Genomic DNA, 22249 nt, shown 5'->3' with positions numbered 1-22249 from the left:
GAGGGGAGGTCCGAGGCTGAGGAGGCTACGGGAAAATGAGGTGGAGGTGGAGTCTCTCTCTGACCGTGCATGCATGAATGTGTGTGTGTTTCCTCGCTCACCCCTCCTCCTTTCAACCACCCCACCCCCACCCCCCTCTCCCTCCTGCCCCCCGCCCGCCCTCCCTCGGCTGCCCGCCCCTGAGTCTGGAGCAGCAGCAGCAGTGGAGCTTCACTGCCTCTCCTCGCCTCACAGTGCGGGAATATACCAGCGGAGAGCAGAATGGATACGGAAGGGAGCCAGAGCAGCCTGTCCTCCAGCACGGACAACTCCCCCCACGACCCCTGGTAACTGCCTCAGTCCGCTCGCCTGCCTTTTGCTCGCCTCTCGGCCCGGTTTGAGTTCACCTTGGACTTAAGTTGAGTTCAGTGCGGGAGCGGAGCCGCGCCGAGACAAAAGACAAGCACGCTGTGTCTCTCTCTCTTTCTGTGTGTGTGTGTGTGTGTGGGATGGATCGGCTCAGCAGAGGAGACGCAGATGCTTTCCGCCTGTTTTCCCCCTTTTTTGTGTGTTTATTTGTGTCGGTTTTCCTCCACAAGGCCACATTGCAACTTCTCCTCCATCATCTGGACAATCCTGTCCTTCTTTTTCCTCCTCTAGGGGATTATAACGGCCCGATTGGCCGATTGGTGACTTCGCAACATGGCCGATGCTTTCTTCTTAGTTTATTGATGCTACATTACATATAATTTTCAGCGTTTTCTCCCTCAGTGTGTCTGTGTTGTGCTGGAGAGACGCGTGTTATCCTGTGTGACTTACAGCTTGTATTTTTCTCATTCAGCAAAATGTTCATCGGGGGTCTGAGTTGGCAGACAACACAAGGTGAGCTGTCCCGCACGCTACTTTAATAAGTCTCATTGCAACCCTCATGTTTACTCCTATATGCATCTGCCTCAGTAGGATAATAGCCCCCTTTTTACCTGAGTGGGGAGGTGAACTTCACCAGAAACCGTGTAAATAGTTAAATCAAAGCCTCCTAGTCAGTAAGGATCAGCTTCTAGGGTTTAGACTTGCCGAGACGTAAGGGATTAACAGTGGAAATGCGTGCACACACAACGACTTGTCTGCCTTTTCCTGTGCACTTGTTACACAGTTAATAACACATTGTGGCATTTATATTAGAATTGGTCGATTATCCAGCGTTAAAGCAGAACTCCAGCTCATTTGGATGCCCACGCTGCTGTGTTGTTTTCCTTATTGTTGCACTCCATCGAAGCCATTCATTTATTTTAAGAGCCGTGAGCGCAGGCTGGTGCATGAACACAGCTTATTCTTGGAGCAACGGCTCCTTTCGTTATTATTTCACTTCTAATGCTGCTGTGTCAAAACACCAATCGTCACCAAGTGTAGCTTTGTTTGTGATCTGCAGAGCCTAATGGGCTGTAATGCTGAGTGGCCAGATAACCTCCTCTGAGGACTGGAGGGACACAAACACAACGTGGTCCTCCCGACCCCATTGTCTCTCTCCAGCCACTGCCAACACATCACCTCACCAGGGCCTGTAGGGAAAGTCTCTCATTTTTGCTTTTCTTTAATCACGTTTCCCCGCTGTCTTCGCAGAGGGCTTGAAGGAGTACTTCTGTAAATTTGGCGAGGTGAAGGAGTGTATGGTGATGCGGGATCCCGTTACCAAGCGGTCGAGGTAAGAAGGAGGCGTGTGCGTTCCGCCGTCCTATCACTGGATGCCTCATGCTTCTCCATGAGGCCGTTCAATCTGTCGTGAGTTTGCTTTCTAATTTTTGTGGCTTGGATTACTTTTCTATTCTTTTTTTTTTTGCAGGGGCTTCGGGTTTGTAACATACGCAGAACAAGCTGGTGTGGAGAAGGTTTTGGCGCAAAACAGACACGAGTTGGATTCCAAAACGGTGAGTTTTGCCTTTGAAGAGCTGCGTGCTGCCACTTACTTGTGTCGGGCAACTCCCCCCCCCCCAGTGCATTTTGCCTCCCACCGTATGGCTCGTAAAGTTGACGAGTGCGTTTTTGAGCAACCCCCCCACCCCCCGACTCTCCTCCTCCTCCCTCTCTCTGCTCATTTCCCCCTCCAAATCCCGGTTCAGGGCGCCAAGATGAAAGCGTTCTTTCTTGGTCTATATTGCCATGGTTACCTGGGGACCTGAATGGGTAGGAGCCCCTGCAAAACTCTCACAAGGTTTATGCTGGGAGTTTACAAGATTTTTTTTTTCATAGAAAATAACAGAACCGGTTTTGGTAGTGGCAACTTAAGGAGGAAAAGCGTTAGATTAAGGAAACAGTTGTGACAGTGGTTCCTAAACTTATGTCAGAGGAAGCTTGTGAGGTCCAAATGAGTCTTAGTTGCATTTCAAGATTTATGCTGAAGCTGTATTTGAACGACTACTGTGATCAGGAGTTTCTCTGTGATTTTTCTTCATACACTGCTGTCACATGAAAATTTAAATATGGGTAAATGAGACATGGCAATTACCAAATAGATGTTAAAGAACACAAAGGGCTAGTCTTTAGATGCATTCATTGGCATCAAAACTTCTTAAAACGTTTGGCTCCTCTTTACATATCCGTGAAGGTGTGAGTATTTCTGTCTTGGTCTTGTAGTTTGGTTGTTGTAATGGGGACTGGGTGTGTCTTCGTCAACTTGTGGCCTTTCCCAGCCACACAAACAAAAATAAACACATGCGCATTTTAACACACACACACGTACACAATAGGATCATTTGAGAGTAAAAATCTGTGGCACAGAAACCGAGCAGAGCCCAAGGGTGGAGAAAGGTAGAGTTGGTTAGTTGTTGGAGCAAGCCTGTTGCCGGGGGTGACGCCAGCCACTGGAGACGGTGCTGTAACTGCACAGCCCGATGGGATTTATGTCTCCATAACAACTTCTCAGCTATTTTGCATTAACTTAAGACACCAGGCTCGGTTGGGCAGCAGAGCTCTGACACACAGACATAATATATGCCATGACAGACTTTTCCACTTTGTTTATGTGTATGCAAGTTTGAGATAATATCTATGATTTTGTGGGTGTGATGACAGGTATGAAGTCGCAGCAATTTTTTAAATATCTAATTCTTTCTACTCAGTAATATTTATTTCAAAATGAGTTTTGCTGCTGGTAAAATGTCAATTACTTCAGTTAGGTTGGAAGCAAGTTCCAAGCAACTGTAAAATGTTTCTCAGTGAGTCATGTTACCTCTTAAAACTAGGTACTGCTGGAGCCTTAGAGAGCCTGTGTGTGTGTGTTTGCTGTATGTAAGATGTGAATGCTGGTTTGGAGGCAGAGGCTTTTGGAAGCTCAGCTTGGCAGGCCACTGGTGGGGTTAGGCGTTTCCCTATTATAAACCAAAATACAGCATAAGGCTAAACAATAATAATGTTAACGACTCAAATGCAGCTTTGGATGCTCAGGTTGTTGCGGCTGCAGTGTGCGAAGAAAGCACGCTGTGGAACCATTTAACCAACCAAGCGTTTTAAACAAGGCTATGGTTGCCATTTTGTCGTTCCTGTTGGGGGGGGGGGGGGTTTAATGTTTGTAAATCTCCGCTTTGGAAAGGCTGTAGAGCTGAAGATAGGAATATATCTACAGACAGTTTTTTTTTTATTCTTATAACCTAAATATGTGACACTGTGTGAAATATAACTCATCCAAAATGACCGAACGCTGTGCAAGCAGCTCACTGCTCACATTGCTTACTCCAGACGCTGTATTAAGTGATACCATTTGCACTTTTTTATCTTTTAAGAGTTCGATTTTTAAGAGTTCAATTTTTGGTATAACAGGCAGCATTTGAGTATTTTTAATAACTTACATAGCTTAACAAAACCAGTGGCAACCTCTCTGTAACACTGCACTTTGTGTCTGCCTCACACCTGGACTGAGATTTGAAGACATTCCTTGTTGGAATGAGGAAGAATATTCTCTGCTCTGATTTTTTTCTCTTCCTTTTTTATGCTGAGCCTTTGGTTTGTGAGAAAAGACACTCCAAAGCCTGAAGCAGGAAGGAGAGAGACGAAGAACGTGCGGTAAAAGGATGTAACAGAGCAACAGGGTGCTGTGTGAGGACACAGGCTGAGATACAAACTGAATTAACCGGTGCAAGGTCCATGTCAGTGGTTCCAAGAGGTATTAAACATTTACAGTCCTGTTACATTCAGGATTGTTTCATCTACCCTTAGAAAAAACGAAGGCCATGGACTAAATGTCAATTGAGCATTACAGTTATTGTTCATAGTGAATTTTGCTCAAAATCTAAATACAACAAATACAACACACTCTTTTGTTTTTGGAGTGAGGTTTGTCGAGGTTGCTGTTTTGGTTGGAGGTTAGATTTCCTGTCGGGGCAGAGGATGGCCTTAGGGCACTGGTGTACTGCTGTATTTCTCTGGACAGAGAAGAAGGGCACAACTGGTATTTGTTTTCTCAGAGAAAAGCTTTGCTGGAACCAGTTACGGGAAGGAGAAAAGACGAGATCCGATATTCTCTGAAATATTACCACATTTCATTCCATCAGATCAGTTCGGGGTTTTTTAGATTGTGGCATATTATTATTTGTGGTGTACTTATAACCAATGCATTATTCTGCACTTCCTCCATTCCATGGCCATATTGATAGGTCAGTGTCCTACAAAACCCAAGTGTAATGCTGGACCAATATTAACCAATAAAAAAACATACATTTGTAGAAGGGAATGGCAAAAACGGAATATACAAATGATTTCTTTTTCTATTTTTGTGCATACAGAAAATAGGAATGCTCTTTTTAAAGTGTGTTACAGTAGGTAGTAATTGCTGCTCTTGGTTCCACCATGTGGAACAGTACTATTTATCAGTGTGGTGCTAATACAGCTGCTTTCATCTATAGCCATGCACTGTAACTACATATGTTAGCACAAGCCTCTGTGGACATTTGCACCACAGTCTGCCATGGCTACTGGTCCAACACCTGGTTAGTGGAGAGTTTAGATGCTAGCAGTAGCTCCTTGCTCCTGACTGGAGATTAGCTGTTAATGCTGATGTGGACAAAACTGGAGAGGGGGATGGAGAAGGTGGTAGAGGAGAAAGAGGAGAAAGAGGAGGGAGGGGGGGCAGCTCTTGTGCTATAATCAGTATGGATCTGAAAGCAGTTAATCGGATTGAGGGAAACAAACTAGATTGGGCTTCAGAGGTCCTTCAGAGGGGGATAAAGCCTGGATCTGCTTTGAAGGTGGATGCTGGGCAGTCTCGCCATGTGCACCACCCATGGCCCCAAGACCACCTTTACAAACCCACCCTGGTGAGGTACTTTAGCAGGCTTCAAGGGTTATGGGTGGGGTTAGGTGGAAGGGGTGGGGGTGGGGTCCTTATTAGTGAGCTTCGTTAACTAATTACTGTGCCATTGTTCGGCTGTACAGATTGACCCTACTGGCCTGAGCCCAAACCAAGTCTCCCTTTCTCACTCTGTGTGCGTGAATCGACGTGCCAACTGCCTTTGTCTCTTCTTCTGTTTATAGCTTTTTGTTTAGCCTATATTGATTATATTGCCATAATGGTGCAGCCTGTGGTGCTTTTTTTTATCAATGTGGGTCTTTGCTGTGTTGTTGCAAGAATGTCTTGGCAGGTTGGCCAATGTGTCAGCGCCTCAATGTCTGTATGTGACTGATACATTATCGCAGTACACCTATTGTCGGTAGGATGGAGGAGGTGGGTTATTGTGCAAATTTCTGTATTTTTGCCTATTTAATTACAAAAATGTGTCACTTTGTATATGTGGTTGGTGTTTGTTATGTTACTGTGTTATGTGGGTTCTGAGTGTGTATGTATGTGTGCCTGTGGGGGTAGCACAGGAGCCCCAGTTCCGCTACGGGCCCATCTGTTTTGTACTCTTTGTCCTGTTAATTAATGAAATCAGAGGGGCTGCCTGCTGGGATGGCCCCGCTGCACCGCTACACTGGACAGGCCCACTTTCTCATGGGCTGACTGTTTTCCAAATGAATGCCTCCTCTTTCTCCCTGTGCATTTTCTCTTTCACGTCCTGGCTCTTCTCTCCTATTCATTTGACTGTCTATTTTTTTATTTTTATTTTTGTTTTCCAGTTTGTTACACTGGTGGAAGCGCTGGGCCACATGAGGTGACTATTGGTCGTAGATTAGTCTAGTCTTAAAAGCTAAACCACTAAAATCATATTCTAGGCTCTGCCGTCACTATGCTGCTTAGATTGAGGGGAGGTTGGACGTCATGAAGCAGGATGTTAGTCAGACCATTTTACGAACACTCAGTCATAACTCTTCTTCGTCTGTCTGAGAAGAGCAACTTTTTTCTTCATAGAAAGGTTTTAATTCTAGTAATGGGTTTCATCTTCACCAATCTGATTGGGATTGTTACATTCCAGGGCCACTTCCCAAGTGTCAAGCCTCTGAAGAGCTATTTCTGAGTGTTGCAAACAGTGACCTGGCTAAGACGTTTTACTTTTTTGCTTTGTGGCCTGTCTCCCTCGAGGCTAACCGCCAGTTTGATAGATGCTTTAGTTTTCATTTATTATTGCCTTCCTCTGAGTACAGCCAGAAGTAAAAATTACATGTTAAATATATTCTGTTATTTGGCTGAAGTGGTATGATTTTTAACAGCATGGCATGACTGTAGCTGTAGTAGCACTACTACAGATGTTGCATTAGGCCTAACCTAGCGTAGTTAGTAACCTTCTGTATTTTACGCAGTTTTTAAGAGTTTCTGATAACAGTAATGAAATATTTGTGCTTTGTCAACATGTGAAGTATGAGATGCCTTATTAAATTAGTCAACCTTTAGAGATTTACCGTATGTACCATAGTATCTGTGATTTTCTCACGTTGTATTTGCAACATTGCTGTCAATGTAATGATTTTTCAAGTATTTAATTATTCAAATCACGAATAAAGATCACACACACACACACATATATACACATACACAATTATTTTATTTTTGTTTTTTGTCATGTTAAACATACACTGATCACCCACTCCTAAGATTAAAATGTTGATGTTTCCAAGCCGAATGAAAGATTAAATTGATCTTCCTCGATATTCAGAATAACCACATACTAATGTGAAACTGTTGCTGGAAATTGTTTGCATTGAGCTTCCAAAGACACATTTCTTGAGAATATTTTACTGTAGTTTTGTGGCAGCTGATCCGTGACTGCAGCCTTGTGTCGAATGTCACAGTCAGTTCTGACCGCTGTCACTGTCATGGTCTGTATCTCTGCTGCCTCAGGGCATCTCCTGTCCCCTAGTCGTGTTAAAACAGTATAAGGCAGGTGGGCTGACCTGAACACAAAAGGATATTACCTCTCGGTGCTTTCTGGTCAATAGAAACATTGGCCACATATATATTCAACACAAAATAGCACAATACCGTAGTTAATAATGACTCAGTACATTATCGTTTTTTCTAGTAGTATTCACAGGAATTTTTTTGGTTTGGTTGAGGGGTTACTGCAGCTTCTGTCTTTTTAATGTTGTTAGAAGATGTAATAAATGTATGGCCGAAAAACTGGAGGCTTTTCCCTGATATTGGTTCACTTTTACTGCAAAAACTTGCAGTATGTAGAAATAGCTACATCTGCACTTGCCATTTACAGTATTTGTGTTTTATACTGTCTTATATTTTTGCCTCCTGAGCATAAAAACCATTTGGCATATAGGTCACTTTGTTGGGAATTATACAGCATGAAGCCACACATCTACAATGCTGCACTGACCCACTAAGCACAGGTCCTGTAAGAAACGCTCTGTTTGTTTGTGTGTGCTATGTTGTCGCCAATAGTTGCCGGTGGCTTTGCGTGTCCTTGTCACCTTTGTCTTTGTGCTCAGACCAGCTGGAGGTGACATGACTCTTCTCGTCATTGTGTCCCACTTCAAGGTGCAAAGTCCTTCTGCAATCCCTTCCAAGGACGCTGCAGCTGCACCTTAGTTACACAGCCTTATGCTCTTGAATCAGTGGTAAATCTGAGGCACTTAAAGGTCCTTGTGGGGTATTTTGGTCTGTAGATTTGTCATCAGAAGCAGGGAATTATCACAGGAAAGAGATGAAAGGATTGTATGAATATTGAATGAACGCCCTCCCTTGCATTGTGTGTATTGTTCACATTATAAGTACCTATTTCTGGCCATTTGATTGGCTCCTTTTAGTTGCCGATATCAATTCAATAAATCTGACAGTGGCTATGCGAGACAAGGGCTTTCACTTCACACATCCAATTATTAGAACAAAGATGGAAAACTAAGACCATAATACACTACAAGGTCCTGTGACCTAAAATCATCTCTCTTGTTGGCTTGAGTGAGAATAGCACGAGATTCCACGCAAATGTAAAATGCCAGACTGGGCTTTGCATATTTAGCATTATTAAAGGCCAGCTCACTCAAAACTCATTTAATTCTAATTTTATCTGTAACCTTGACCACTGCTGAGACATTCCACTGCAGAGAAATATGGATACAGTCAAATCTGACTAATCCAAAATGGGTGTTGTCTGGATTTGTCAGACTTAAAAAAAAAAAATCCATGTGAAATGTATTCGGAATATTAAATGCTCATTTTGGATTCAGACTGTCCTGCACTGTGTAGTTTGTGGCTAAGATGCATTTAGTTGTGTCTCAACACACAATTCATATAATGTTCACATTCACGTCTCACTGTGTATTTTGTTCCATACGGCTGTTTGTTCGGCTGGTGTGTTTGGACTTTTTAGGGCTTGCACAAACAAGGGTCCACCTTACATACTCACAGATTAGCATACGTTCTGTTTTTGGACTAGTAGGTCTTCAGATGGTTCAGACTTAGAGGCTCAGTGTTAGAACTAATTCTGGTTAGTTAACAGTGTCATAATTCTTGGCTGCTCAGAGGGGAATTCAATTAACAAAGTGGAGGATCGGGTTCAGAACAGCATATTGTATCTGGAGCAGGTAGAGATTTAGTGTCTTAATTGAGGTGGGCGCAGTGAAATGGTCATCTACCTCCTAAATCTCAGAAAAAACATAAAAATGTTTGTTGGTGGTTGTGGGAACCCCAGGCTGCCTTTATTTCCAAACTGTCTTGTCTATTTTCAAATAATTTTATTGCATGTTTGAGACCCCTACTACAGATTACAGTTGAAATTGGTTTGTGGTCTTAGAGATCCCAACTTTGAAACATGTGCAATAGATTTTCACATGTTCTGTATGAGTGACAAGTGTTGACAGCACTACTGCTTCCAAATCCTCCCTAAGTAAATAATCCTAATTTCTGTTACTGCAGTTTTACAACAGAGGGACTTTTAGTGGTGCTGTGGGGTCTAAATGACTCCAAATATAATTGACATCAGATTTATATTTGTTTTTATGAGGTCTGTTATTTTTTGGCTGAAGAATACACAATAATTCATAAAGAAGCTGTATAATATGTAAAGCATGAAATATTTCTCTTTGCTTTATGGCCAGTTCTGTTTTTTCACTTTTACTTCTACAGTACTTCTACATGAATAAGGTTGGAAATAAACAACCCTTTAATGACAGAAAATGTTGGCACCACAAAGAGTGAGGGATTAGAAGTTTTATCAACAAAAAAGTGTTACATTTAAATTGTTGCACACTTCAAATTGAATCCTCTTACTATCTGTAATGCAGTAGTATTACTACAGTCATCACAGTACATGAATCATCACTGCATCACTGCAATGAAAACTGCAATCACATTTACACCGGAACTTCTTGAAATATGTACATCATTACTCTCATAAGGGAATCCTTTCCCTCCATCTTGGATAACTTTTAACAGTATCTTATCTCATCTGTGGTCCGCAGATTGACCCGAAGGTGGCGTTTCCCCGCCGGGCCCAGCCTAAGGTAAGTGCACACTTAAGAGCTTAACCGCAAGCAGGAGTAGTGATGATGTCATGTGTCACCCCTAATCACCAAGCTGTGGTCGGCCTGGATTTAGAGGCAGACTCATGACTAAAGAGAAGCAGCATTCCACTTGTTCAACCTGACACCCTGACCCTGTACCCTGACCTTATCCCCTCCAAGCCTCCCACCATCAACTGCCAATATTTTTTTACACAGAAAAACACACATACACACTGGCACATACGTGTGCATACAGCTTTCACAGGTGTGAAATCTGTATGCACACACACCGTATGAGCACTAAATGTAACAGATCTCAAACTGAACTGATTTAGGCTGGATGTTCTTTGCACTCAGATAAACACCAACACAGGCTCTCTAACCCTTGCCTAATGTAATTAGTGGTAAACAATCTCTCCTCCTCCTCCTCCTTCTTCTTCTGTTACTAGCTGGTGACCAGGACAAAGAAGATCTTTGTTGGAGGACTGTCAGTCAATACCACCATCGAAGATGTGAAGCAATACTTTGACCAGTTCGGAAAGGTAAACTATATGCAAATCTGGTTTCTGTTTGGAGACACCACACTCTAATGCTGTGGTTCCCAGCCTAATTTTGTATGAGCCTGGTGTCCCCCTCACAGACATTACTCGTCATGATACAAATCCAGTCATTGGAATTCTTAACAATGTATATGTTAGAAGTAACAGCAAAAGCTATAAAACATGTTTCAGACAACTGAACTTTGGCTGAGTTTACATTTGTACAGCGTCTTGGAGTGGCAGAAGCTGGATTTTGTAACAACTTCAAGTTATTTTTAGCTATTTCAGTTATTTATCCATGACTTTTAGCTACATATTTTAACCATGTTTCTTTTTTATCTTAGCTATGTCTGCTATTATCAGTTTCCTATTCTCACTGACTGATTTCAGCCCTTTCAGTCGACAGTCCCATTTGAGCTGTGTCGACCATTTATTCCTCTCTTTAACCATATCAACTGGTTATCCATTACTATCTACAATATTTGATCTAACCCTTTTTCTTCGATAACTGAGTAGTTTGGTAACTATTTAAACTGAAAGTCCTCTCATTAGAGCTGTTGCTATAAAGCTATGTTACTTCAATCATTTAAATGGTGTGTCTGTGACTATTATATGTTTTCGGTCCTTTGTTGCTTAGGAGAATGATTGTAAAGATTTATTTATTCTCTTTGTTTCTCTGCCCACTTGATCGTGTTATAGCTGACTCATCATGTAAAATTGTGTCTAATACGTGGACATTTTTGTCATCCATTTAAAACTTCTATTTTATCGAATTAGCTGAGCTACTCCACAATCTTTCCATGTAGTTCTTAGTGGCTGTGGAAATCACTGCTCTAAATTATCTTTGAAAGACTACTCGTTAGTCGCCCATATATATCACTTTGACATCTTGCAGCTTTTACTTATACATTTGTAAATTTAAATGTTACAAAGGTGTTGAAAGTGACAAAAAGAACTGAAAGAAAAGGAATAAAATGCTTAGTGGTTATCAGTGTTTTCTGACTGCTACATTAGTTAGTGGGTTTATCTCTTTTCCGATCACATGTTAGTATTGCTGGCTTCTACGTTTGTCCTGCTCAGCTCCTTTGAATGAAATTTGGTGAAAGGCAAACACATGCTGTGGAGACGAGATGAGTGGCCGGGGCGAGGGAGGAAGGAAAAAAAGCAACAAGAGGAGGGGAAGAAAAGAGGGAGATGGCGGGGGACTAAAAGAGAGAGAGAGGGAGGGGAAGTCGGAAAGGGTTGAAGGGCAGAGAAAAAGAGGAATGTTGAGATAGTGAGCAGAAAAACACAAAGCTGATGGACCATAAATATATCAAAGTGTCCATCTTGCTTTAAATGTTCACTTACTTTTTTAGCTAACTACACTTTGGGGGGTTTGGGACTGTTTGAGGAGAGTTTGGGCTCTTCAGCAATAACTAATCAAATGCAACAGCTGCTCCTGTAGTCCCCCCCCCATCTTCCCCAGAATCAGTACCTCAGACAACAACTCCCCTCCCATCCCACACATACACACACCCAGCTCCAGCACCTCTCTGCTTGTTGCCGTGGTGACCTGCTTTCGTCCATTGTCCCACTGTAATCCAGTGTTTTTGTGTTTCCTTTAAAAAATGTGTGAGAAGTGCGTATTTGCATGAATGGAAAGAGGGATGCGTGTGTGTGAGTGTGTGCAAAAACGAGTGGCATCGCTGTGGCTGTGAAGAGAGGTGCGCTTGCACACATTTGTCTAGACACAAACAGCCGGTACTGCACGCACAGCCGGTGATCCAGTTGTCACAAATGTTAAGTGTGTGGATCTGCCGCAGGTTGGCGAGCAGGGCAGAGTCTGGATATGAGCTCTGCCTTAGGATGTAGGCCTAATGGGTTGGAAGAAATTAACAGCAGGAAGCACCTCATGTCTGGCTGAGTTTTTTCTCATTTGACCTCTGACTGATGTTTGGGGTGTGACCATATTTCAGGTGTGGTTTCAAATTCAAACAATGTCTTCTAATTCTGGCTTGTGGATCCTGGTCAATCTGGATTATGTGTGTGACCATAACACACTTTAACTCATCGTAAAGGTGGATGTTGTGTCATGTCTACTAAACGTGCTTCATAAAATGGCTGTTTGCAGCGCTGTGGTGCTCCCAGCTCCCTGGTGATTAAAAACGCTCATATCTAAGACAACACTCCCTACGCAGGATGAGGGAATATTTGGAGTGTTTGGACACATGAGACCAAAGCTGTATCATGGATCGCTCCAATCCCACAGTGCATTCCTGCTGAGCTGAAGGTATTTCTTGTTTATTATCTGAGCCTGGTTACAAGGTGCAGGTTAAGATGGAGTAGGACTCAGTGTCCTGTTTATTTTCAGACTGTGGCACCACCTTGCAAAGGAATACACAGAATGCACTATGCATTTTTTGCAAGTCTTTGATATGTGAGGAAGTTTATTTTTTTGGAGTATACTACTGAAAGTACACCTAGGCAAAGATCATTAAACTGGCCTGAAACAGCAGCTCAGTTGACAAATCAGGTGTTTCAACTAAACCAAGAAGTCAGAAGTCTGTGTTTGCGTGTGTGTGGTTTCGTAATTGAGCAAATCTGAGCTCCTGTTGCTAAATGTCCCTGGGCAAGTACAACTACAGCTGCCATGTTTTTATGAGAAATGAATCTGAATCCTGAAGTGAAGGTCTTTAAATCCTTGTGAACCTGGTGGACAGTTGAGGACGCCTTCTTTCTTTCTGTCTGTCAAGGTTGAACATAGAGCCTGTGTGGATTTGTGAAATGCTTTTTAAACTGGAAATCAGGCGTGCAGTTAGGTAATTTGATAATTAGCGCTTCAGGTATTCCGGTCATACAGTCAATTATGTTTAATCCAAAGGAAATCCCTGTTCTTGCCTTTTTATCCCACCTTCTTTACTGCATTCTTGAAAGTACCTTACATGGAAAAACTGCCATTGAAATTCCCCTTGTTACACACTGAAGTAAAACGAGAGAATATGTTTTAACAGCAAGCGAAGGAAGGAGCGGATAAGACGAAAAATGCAGCATGGACAGGGCAGACGGGAAAAGTTGGGACTCCACTCACCCATGTGAGCTGGCGATTAGGAGGCTTGACTGAACACTTTGTCTGCTGGCCTGTTTATAGAGAGAGATGGCCGGGGAGTGAGAGCGAGAATGAAAGAGGGAGATGTGAGGAGACAGCAGGGGAAAAAAATGTGAATGCCACCTTTCATAATCTCGCAAAAAAAGTGTAATGGACTTGTCAGCAAACACTTGTTCTTCAGACAATAGCTGTACGCTTCACTAGAAACTGGATATTTTTGACGCTGCACAGTTCACTGTGGTTTCAGTACAGATGAGGAGGACAGAACGTCATGAGAATATGACCTTAACTTTTCTCCACTCTCTGCATACATGCTGAGTTGTTAGCGACTGAGCCGCTGCTAAGCCAATCTCAGACCCCCACAGCTATCTAATCAGATTGTCTTACAGCACCCTGGGCAGTGGACATCGGAGATCTTCTTCTTATTTGTTTTGGCAAGGGCAAGGGGCTGGTGTGTGACCACAGCATACGGTCACACACGTGACAGAATTGTTTGCAAGTCAGCACACTCTCGTACTCTTATTGAAGTCATTTATGGTATTTTATATACCTTCTCAGGTGCACGGCTTCCACGCTCTTAGGACTGGCAGAGTCAACCATCCCTCCAGCATTGATGAAGCTAATGCTAACAGGATGGCTAGCCCTGCATGTAACTCTACTCTTATGATAACATGTTGGCCTGCAGCTGTCTACTTACTGTCCTGTTCCCTGGCTCTATGCTGTGTCATTGAGTTTGGACGGCTGGAAAGGAGGAAGGCATGACTGCGGAGCGAGGGAGGGGGGGGGAAATAAAAACTGAATGAAGGACAGAAAGAGGAGGAAGTTCTCGGAGAATGTGTCTGTCCAAGCTATATATTGATGAAGCAGGGAGTTAAAAAAAGGGCCAGGGAGTGTGAGGAAGCACCATAATTTGGAAAAATCAACTTTTGTTCACATTTATAGGTAAACATACAGGAACAGATGTAATCAGTTTGTGTCTATGTGTTGGTTTGTGTGTTTCATCTTAGGCAAAGGTTATAAATCGGATGGCCTGGTCATCCAGAGGCCACTGCCACTCATATTACACTGGTTTGAGTTGCAGAGCTCGCTGCCTCATGAAAATAGCAGTGCAGTCATAGTCCATATGCGTCCCCGTGTGATGTTGGAACGCTATGTCGCAGATTCTTGGGAGATGTATTCGTAATACTTACTTTTTCAGTTAGCCAAAAACACATCAGTGATCTTTCAGACCTTGCTTTCCCTTCTCTCTTTCCTGGTGCCGTCAGAGCTCAAGTAGAATAACTTTCCAGCCAGTGAAGGACAAGTAAGGGAGGGAGGAAAGAGGGTGAAACAAGGGGGGACATGAATAGGGCAGTGGAGTGAGTGCAAAAAGGAAAGTGAAGGGAGAAGGAGAATAAAAGGAGAGTGTGTTGACAAAGGCCGGCGTACACTTTGTTCTCTACTTTCTGATCTAAAATGTTCACTGACAGATTTTCCATTCTACATCAAAACTTTAGCATCTCTCTTCTTTTTTATAAACCCTATTATTCATCAGTTTCCCGTTTTTTTTTTCTGTCACATGCTTTCGTTCCCTCTCTTTTCCGCTAACCCCCCCACCCCCACCACCACCCCCCACCACCAATTCTATTCATTGAAATAAGCTGGGAGGGGGGCCGAGTTCTTCTAATTGAAATTCTTTACAGGGTCTCCATGGGAATAGTAAACTTTGCGAAGAGGGGAAAAAAGACAGTGAGGGTGAACAAATGAAAGTGGAATAAAGCGAGAGAGAGAGCAGGGCAGAGTTTGTGAGAACTCCGGAGAAAGACAGAGACAGAGTGAAAAATGGAAAAGAATTTCCTTCAGCGCGTCTTGGAGGGGAAATATTCACTTCTATTGCATGTTGATAGATTGTATTTCATTTTATTTTTATACAGCTTTCTGCCTCCCCTTTGCCCCATCTCCCCTTCGCCCTCTGCCTTTCTCTGCCTCTCATTCTTCCTTTTTCTCTTCTCCTTTGTCACCTGTCACCCCTCCCTTCTTCCCCAACCCTCTCCATCTGTTTTCCTCTCTTACTCCTATGCTAAAGAGGGACAATAGCACCCCATGCTGTGTAATGCTCTGTGTGGGTGTGTGTGTGTGTGTGTGTGTCTAATAGGTTGAAGCTCATCTATTCTTTGCTTTGTTCTCACAGGTCGACGATGCCATGCTCATGTTCGACAAAACAACCAACAGACACAGAGGTACATATGGAGACATAGAATCATACACACTTGCGACACGTTAATATGTGTTGACATATTAAGTGGGACTTGTCCTCCCCTAAAGAAAGGAGACACAGCATGAGTCAGTAGGTGATATAAAAAAATTGAACTTTTTTTAAATCTATCATCTCCTCTTGTTTCATTTATCTTTGCCCTCTCTGTGTGAGACAAAAGTGCAGCGCCCACTGAGGGTTGCAACACACCATGAGGGTGTTTACATGTAAGGGTGTAAGTTAATGAGTGAAGAAAGAAAGAGAGCTAGGAGGAGGAGTGTGGAAGAAACCAGGTGACATCATTGATAGTAGACAGTAAATCTGGGCTCAGATTTTGATGAACCACGCCCCATCTCTCCATGATGCCAACAGCTGATTGACAGGCGAGCCAGACGAGGCCCGTGCTGATGGCTTCAGCTGCTTGTTGGTAGAAAACTGGTGATGAGGCAGGGGGGGGGATTTGCCCAAACACACTTATTATATTATGTGCTCATAGCCATAGTTTTTTTTTGTAAAAAACATTTTGCTTCTTTTCCAGTAGAAGAATCTTCTAAAGAGAAATGTGATATTTTCTTTCTTTTTCTTTTTTTTAATCAATATAACAGCTGAAATCTGTCAGATACATGTACTTGTAACAGAATTATTAACACAATAATGGCAGATGTCAAGTGTTGGAATAAAAAGTCTGTCTGTGTGTTTTCAGGTTTTGGCTTCGTTACCTTTGAAAATGAGGACGTGGTGGAGAAAGTGTGTGAGATCCACTTTCATGAGATCAACAATAAAATGGTACACATGTCAGCAGAAAAACCTGATCAGTAACATATTTCACTAACTTTTTTCACTCAGTGATCAAACGATTTGTTTCAGCTGCATTTAGATTTCTATGTGTTTCTGATGTGGTATGAAGAGTTTATGATTCAAGTGCTGTGTTTTCTTTTTTTTTCTCATGCTTTTTACCAAAAATGGAATTAACATTTATTTCTTATGCTTTAGGTGGAATGTAAGAAGGCCCAGCCCAAGGAGGTGATGACACCGACAGGCTCAGCCAGAGGCCGCTCCAGAGTGATGCCTTATGGGATGGATGCCTTCATGCTGGGTATCGGCATGCTTGGTAAGGTGTAAAATCCAATATACCCGAGGCAAACACACTGTAGCCAAAGCAAATGTACCACCCTCCTGATAGGTTTCATTCCGAAGCTTTAAATGTTGTGGTTTAGAGTACAAACGATACAGCACGACATCGAAGCACAGTTTTATGTAAAAATCTATACTTAAAATTATTATCATTGCTTCGAAAAAAAAATCTGAATTGGTTTTCAAAATACTGAACATTTTACATTGTTAAAACATTGGAAATGTTTGGCATTTGAAAGAGGCCCATTAATTGTTTTGTTTTTTCATCTGGAACGCACCCAATGAGTCGTAAAATACATTTGTAAATTTAGATATTTGGACCATTTTAGTGCCTCTGATCTTTGTGCTAGAACAAAAAAACAACCCGTGAACTGTTTTATTGGTTCCTTACATGTTCATAAGACTGAAATCCAGTTGACAACTGGTTTCTTGGTTTTGGCAATTTTCCCTGAGCTATGTACAACTTAAGTGAACAAAAGTACGATTTATCTCAAATTTAGAGGTCATCGACTGAAGGGGGACAAATTCTACTCACTGAAATATCAAATGAAAATTCAATATTTGAAAGAGCTCTGACTGTGAAAACAAACTGAGAGCTACACAAATGGTTGTTTGTCTCCCTCTACTGGATATTTTACATATATACTTGTAGAGATTTTAACTCCATATTCAGATTAAAATGAAGGCAGAGAGAAAAATGGGAAGACCAAATTAAATACAAAGTGCCTCATAGTTAATAATGGTTACAGAAAAGTTTACACAACATATAATAATTTTTCTTCCTTGACAGGCTACCCAGGTTTTCAGACTACTACCTACACCAGCCGCAGTTACTCTGGAATTGCACCTGGTTACACTTATCAGTTCCCAGGTAAGTCTGAATAAATATTAGATCTACTTCATTGTCTGCAGGCCTGCTGATCTAGGTTAAAAGATACAGGCATGTAGTTGATTCAGCTGTGAGCACTGGGCTTGGAGCCACGTGGATGAATACACACTCACACACAAAAACATACACATACAGACAGACCGACAGACACTTAATATCTCCTTGGTATCTAGTTGCTTGAAGATATCAGTTGGATTTTCAAATTGTTCCTGACTTTTTTGTGTTTTTTCTAAACGATCCCCCAATGCCTTAAAGCTTTTACCTTTTTGTATTTGCCTATCTGTGTTTATTTTATTTACTTATGTAACCCCCTTCGTTCGGCTGTCTTGCCCTTCCTTTTCCTTTGCTCCAACCTTCCCACCCATCCTCACAGAAGATTTTTAACTTTCTGTGCTTGGGCGTCCATGTTAGTGTTATAGCTACATGTCTCTGTGTATGTGTGTGTCTCTGTGTGTGGGTGTGTGTGTGTTTCTTTGTAGTCTTGCCAGGGGATGGTGATTGTACTTACAAAGCGCCGTCTCTATATTTTCTCTGTTTCTAGAATTCCATTTAGAGAGGACCCCCCTCCTGACATCATCCCACCCCCCTGAGCTGACAGGTCAGTGGCTTCTCACTCCTCCAAGAGCCTCTTAGGAAAAAACTAAGGCTTTTTACAGCAGAAAGAAAATAAAGTGCTGCTGTGTGCAATGAAACTGCTGCTATATATGTTAAACTTGGACAACTGAGAAACTTGTTAATGCACTGTGATACACAAACAAAATATCTTTTGGCTTCACCAACCTGTTTTAATGGTTTGAATTTTTCGTGGAATACTTTGCTTACCCTTTTTTGGCCAGTGGTGTGCCAAATAATACAAGATAAGCTAAGCAGATGCTGGGCGTGGTTTTATAGCTACTGTACAGACATTATGGTTGTATCTATCATTCCACTCATCTAAATAGGATTATAACCAAATGTTTTATGTAAAATCAGTCTTTATAAAAAAATGATAATAGTCAGGTAAAATGTGCAAACAAAAGTCAAAGCTAAAATTAGGGCAGTCAGCTGTATACTTTGGGAGTGGGGGAACTCCTAAGTCAAGACAAGAAGAGTGTTGATGTGGTTTCAGTGACTGGCGTTATGTTTCATTCATTTATTTTTTCCACAGCGACTGCTGGGCAGGAGCTCAGTGTGACAATACATGTGAAGACAGGATTATTTTATTTATTTGGATGAAAAAAACATTTAATATTACATAACTAAATTATAATTAAACTAAATTATACATATTATACATTGAATTGCAATTAACCATATTTCAATAACTTAATTATTTTAATGAATTAATTTGAAATCATATATTAATATCGGTGATTATATAAAAGATTATTTAATGTTAACTTATTTGTACACATAGATATAACACACTAGATCTACAGTCACTTCCTGCAGCTCTTTCCTTACACTGCCATCTAGTGGCTCTGATCTTAACTTGGAAAATTCGTCCTCCATGTTTAAAACCTTTCATTCCTTATCTAAAGAGCTGACAGTCAGATGATGTATGACTGGAGCAGTTGGTTTTGTGATTTTATCCCCTTCCACCAGTTGGATATAAATCAGATGACAGATGTGTGGGCAGATGTCAGGTTAACCAACACTGAGCTGTAGATTATTACTTATGATCTGAAAGTGATCCAGGATGACTCACATCTGTGCAATAATTTGGTCTGTTTGTGTCCCTCAGCCATTCCCCTGACTGCATATGGACCAATGGCTGCAGCCGCAGCAGCAGTAGTTAGAGGTATGTGTGTGTCAGACATGCTGAGACAACAAGTGTGTCAACATACAAGTTTGTATGCTTGCCTTAGGTAGACTAGCCTGCCTGGACAAATAAAAGGGTATTTTTAGAAATGTGTGTGTATAAAGCCCTCTAGTGTTGAAGCTTGACCTGTCTCCCATCTCTTAGGTTCCACCCCTTCACGTTTCCTGGGCACCAGCAGCCCTGGACCAATGGCTGACCTGTATGCTGCAGCCAATCAGGACTCAGGAGTCAGCAGCTACATCAGCGCCACTAGCCCCGCCCCCAGCACAGGGTTCGGCCATGGTCTCGGGGTAGGTCACACCCCCCACCGTCTCTCCCACACGCACTCAAATACATGCACGATTGCACAGATGTACTCAGGAAACTAATAGGAAGTGTATTAACTGTTGCCTCCGTGTCCTCAGGGTCCCCTGATTGCTACTGCGTTCACTAATGGCTACCACTGAGACGACTCAGGTCTTTGAAGACGGGAGGGCTGCTCCTCTGCTGATGAGCCAATCACAATGCTGGCTGCCCTGTGATGGCACAACCTGATTGGCCAGCCACAGGCTCTGCTGGGCTTTCCTGGCTCCCTGTGACTCCACCCATTGACTGAATATCTTTTTAAATCCTGAACTCTTGTTTTGCTGTACTAATCTCACTTCAACATAACGTCTCAGTCTCTCCTCTTTTTGTCCTCATGTAGCCTAATTACTAGATTCCACACTGTTATCTTTTTTTTTGAAGCTGAGAAAAGAAAACTGCAAAAAAAGAAAAAAAGAAATCACCAAGGAAACATTTCTCATCTTTGACAAAGACACAGAGGACTGATTTCATTTTCATTTTTTTATTATAATTGTGTTTCAGTGTGATATGTTGTTTCATCATGAAATCCTTTAAAGCTGTTACTGAACAGAGGGAAAACAAGTTGTGTGAGTCTGAAAAGCATTTCTAACAAAGGAAGAACAAATCCAACAAAGTCCTTTTTTTTTTTCTAAACTCAAGCATCACGGAAACATGGAAAAACAAAAGTGTATATTTTGGTAGTCTTTAAAAACAAAACATTTGTAATATTGTTATTAATAATAATGATAATCTGTAAGGTATTTTATTCTGTAATTGGTTTTAAAGCAACGTTTTTATGTCTTCCTGTAAGATATTGTACATAGACGTTGGGGTGAGGGGGTGAGGGGGGTTGGAGGGGTTACTGAACTGGCATGTCATTGGTTCCTTTGGAGGGTTAACAGGGATTCGACTGGATGGGCTACTACTTTGACTGGCCTTCTCAATACTTTTATCAGTTAACATATGGTATATATGTACGCTGTTGGCCAGTCCACTCCAGCATTGCCTTAGCAACGACAGCTGCTGAGAAATAAACTTCCAGCAGCTTGTTGTTCAGTAAATAACAGTTGTTGTTACAAAGTCGTCATTTTGCATGAAGAAGCTCTGACTTTATACCTTTTACACCGGGATGAACCAGTTTCCTGTGTCTTCATGAAACTAAGATGATGATTAAGATGATGGACTGTGAAATAATAACAAGCTTAAAAAGACAAAATTAAGGGTTTGCGGGGTTGAGGGATGACTTGACTTCCTCTTTTTTGAAAATATTATATATATATTTTTGCGCGGTTCACTTAATGTTTTTTTTTGTTTCTTTATTTTTTTCTTTTCTAAACAGTTCTTGTATTGCGGTGTTCTCCACCGTAAAAGACAAATGAAGGACATTCTCAGAGAAGCAACTGTAGAAAACATCACGATCATGTTCTGTCCTCTTTTCACTTTTGAAGGTGCATGTGATTGCGTCTGAGTGTGTGTGAGTGAGTGTTTGTGAGCATACGTCAAGGTGTAATATGGAACTACTTTTGGCAACGAAGGAGCCTTTGCCTTTTGTTTTTTTTTTGTTTGTTTTTTTTTGGTACTGAAAAAAGATCATCCTGTTCCATTTTGGCTCATCTGCTCCTCTCCCCTGCCTCCCTCCGGTTTCATATTTAGTTTTAATAAAGTTGTGCTCCTCTGGAACCAACATATTAATTGTTTATATACAGTTGCTGCTCCTTGTAGTGATGAACAGAGGGGGTTTGGGCAGGAAACCAGAAATGGAACAGGGTCTCGCTCCCAGTCGGCCCTGATACAGGACCTTAGTTCAGACAACACTGGCTGGCAGGAAAATTCAAAAAGCTGGAACAAACCCAACATTTGCAACAACATGTAGCCTGTTTGTTCAGCCTTCTTCTTGTTTCAGCTTGTTTGATGTTCAGCACAGCAGAAAACTTCCTGATCCAGCCAGCAGTTCCTCTGTCAGACCGCCTGGGGCACGACATAAAACTACTGCTGGACACCAACACTGTAACTTTTTAACGTACAATAAAGCAATAAGTTATTTTTTACCTGACAAATGAAAATAGTACTATTATTGGTAATAGCAGACGATGTGTGGATAATTCTGCGGCATTAAGACTTATTTTCAGAAAAAAAAGAAACTATATTTTTCTGTTTTGAGATCTTGTTCCCCTTGTATATTGAGTTCAATGATGTCTTTTTGTTGTGTTGATGTAAGTTAAAGGGCCAATGCTTTGAGTGGAGCTTGTAGCTCTACATGAGCTCGGTTACAGTTTAAGATTTGGGCTGTCCCTCGCCAGGCTTTACAGCAACACCTTTCTTTTATTCTTTTTTCTGACAATTTCAATTTTAAAATCCTAATAAATTATTCTTAAGCATTTAACTG

The 22249-nt window shown here is 41.8% G+C and overlaps 1 protein-coding gene across 2 annotated transcripts; it reads left to right on the top strand.

Annotated features, from left to right (window-relative positions):
* Positions 1-168: 168 nt before the first annotated feature.
* On the top strand, positions 169-22241 carry LOC137127417 (RNA-binding protein Musashi homolog 1-like). 2 transcript variants are annotated; one of them, XM_067504368.1, is made up of 14 exons: positions 169-326; positions 821-861; positions 1600-1681; positions 1820-1904; positions 9814-9855; positions 10305-10397; positions 15653-15701; positions 16419-16501; positions 16709-16826; positions 17640-17720; positions 18280-18336; positions 19462-19518; positions 19684-19829; positions 19944-22241. In XM_067504368.1, exons 1-14 carry the CDS (start codon positions 262-264, stop codon positions 19983-19985), a joined length of 1041 nt encoding a protein of 346 aa, XP_067360469.1. In that variant the 5' UTR covers positions 169-261; the 3' UTR covers positions 19986-22241. The 2 variants fall into 2 exon arrangements, with proteins under 2 accessions (XP_067360469.1, XP_067360470.1); XM_067504369.1 differs by lacking the exons at positions 9814-9855; positions 10305-10397.
* The last annotated feature ends 8 nt before the right edge of the window (positions 22242-22249 follow it).

Source organism: Channa argus, chromosome 5 (genome assembly GCF_033026475.1).
Source record: "Channa argus isolate prfri chromosome 5, Channa argus male v1.0, whole genome shotgun sequence".
NCBI lineage: Eukaryota > Metazoa > Chordata > Actinopteri > Anabantiformes > Channidae > Channa > Channa argus.
The sequence above is the reverse complement of the archived record's forward strand: the minus strand, read 5'-3'. Positions and strand labels throughout refer to the sequence as shown.

What these genes read in the sequence shown, in the direction of transcription:
- LOC137127417 (XM_067504368.1), top strand. Translation starts at nt 262, where the DNA reads ATGGATACGGAAGGGAGCCAGAGCAGCCTGTCCTCCAGCACGGACAAC. An exon ending in GAGTTGGCAGACAACACAAG is followed by an intron (nt 862 to 1,599) that starts GTGAGCTGTCCC and finishes CTGTCTTCGCAG; the next exon opens with AGGGCTTGAAGGAGTACTTC. An exon ending in ACTTTGACCAGTTCGGAAAG is followed by an intron (nt 10,398 to 15,652) that starts GTAAACTATATG and finishes TTGTTCTCACAG; the next exon opens with GTCGACGATGCCATGCTCAT.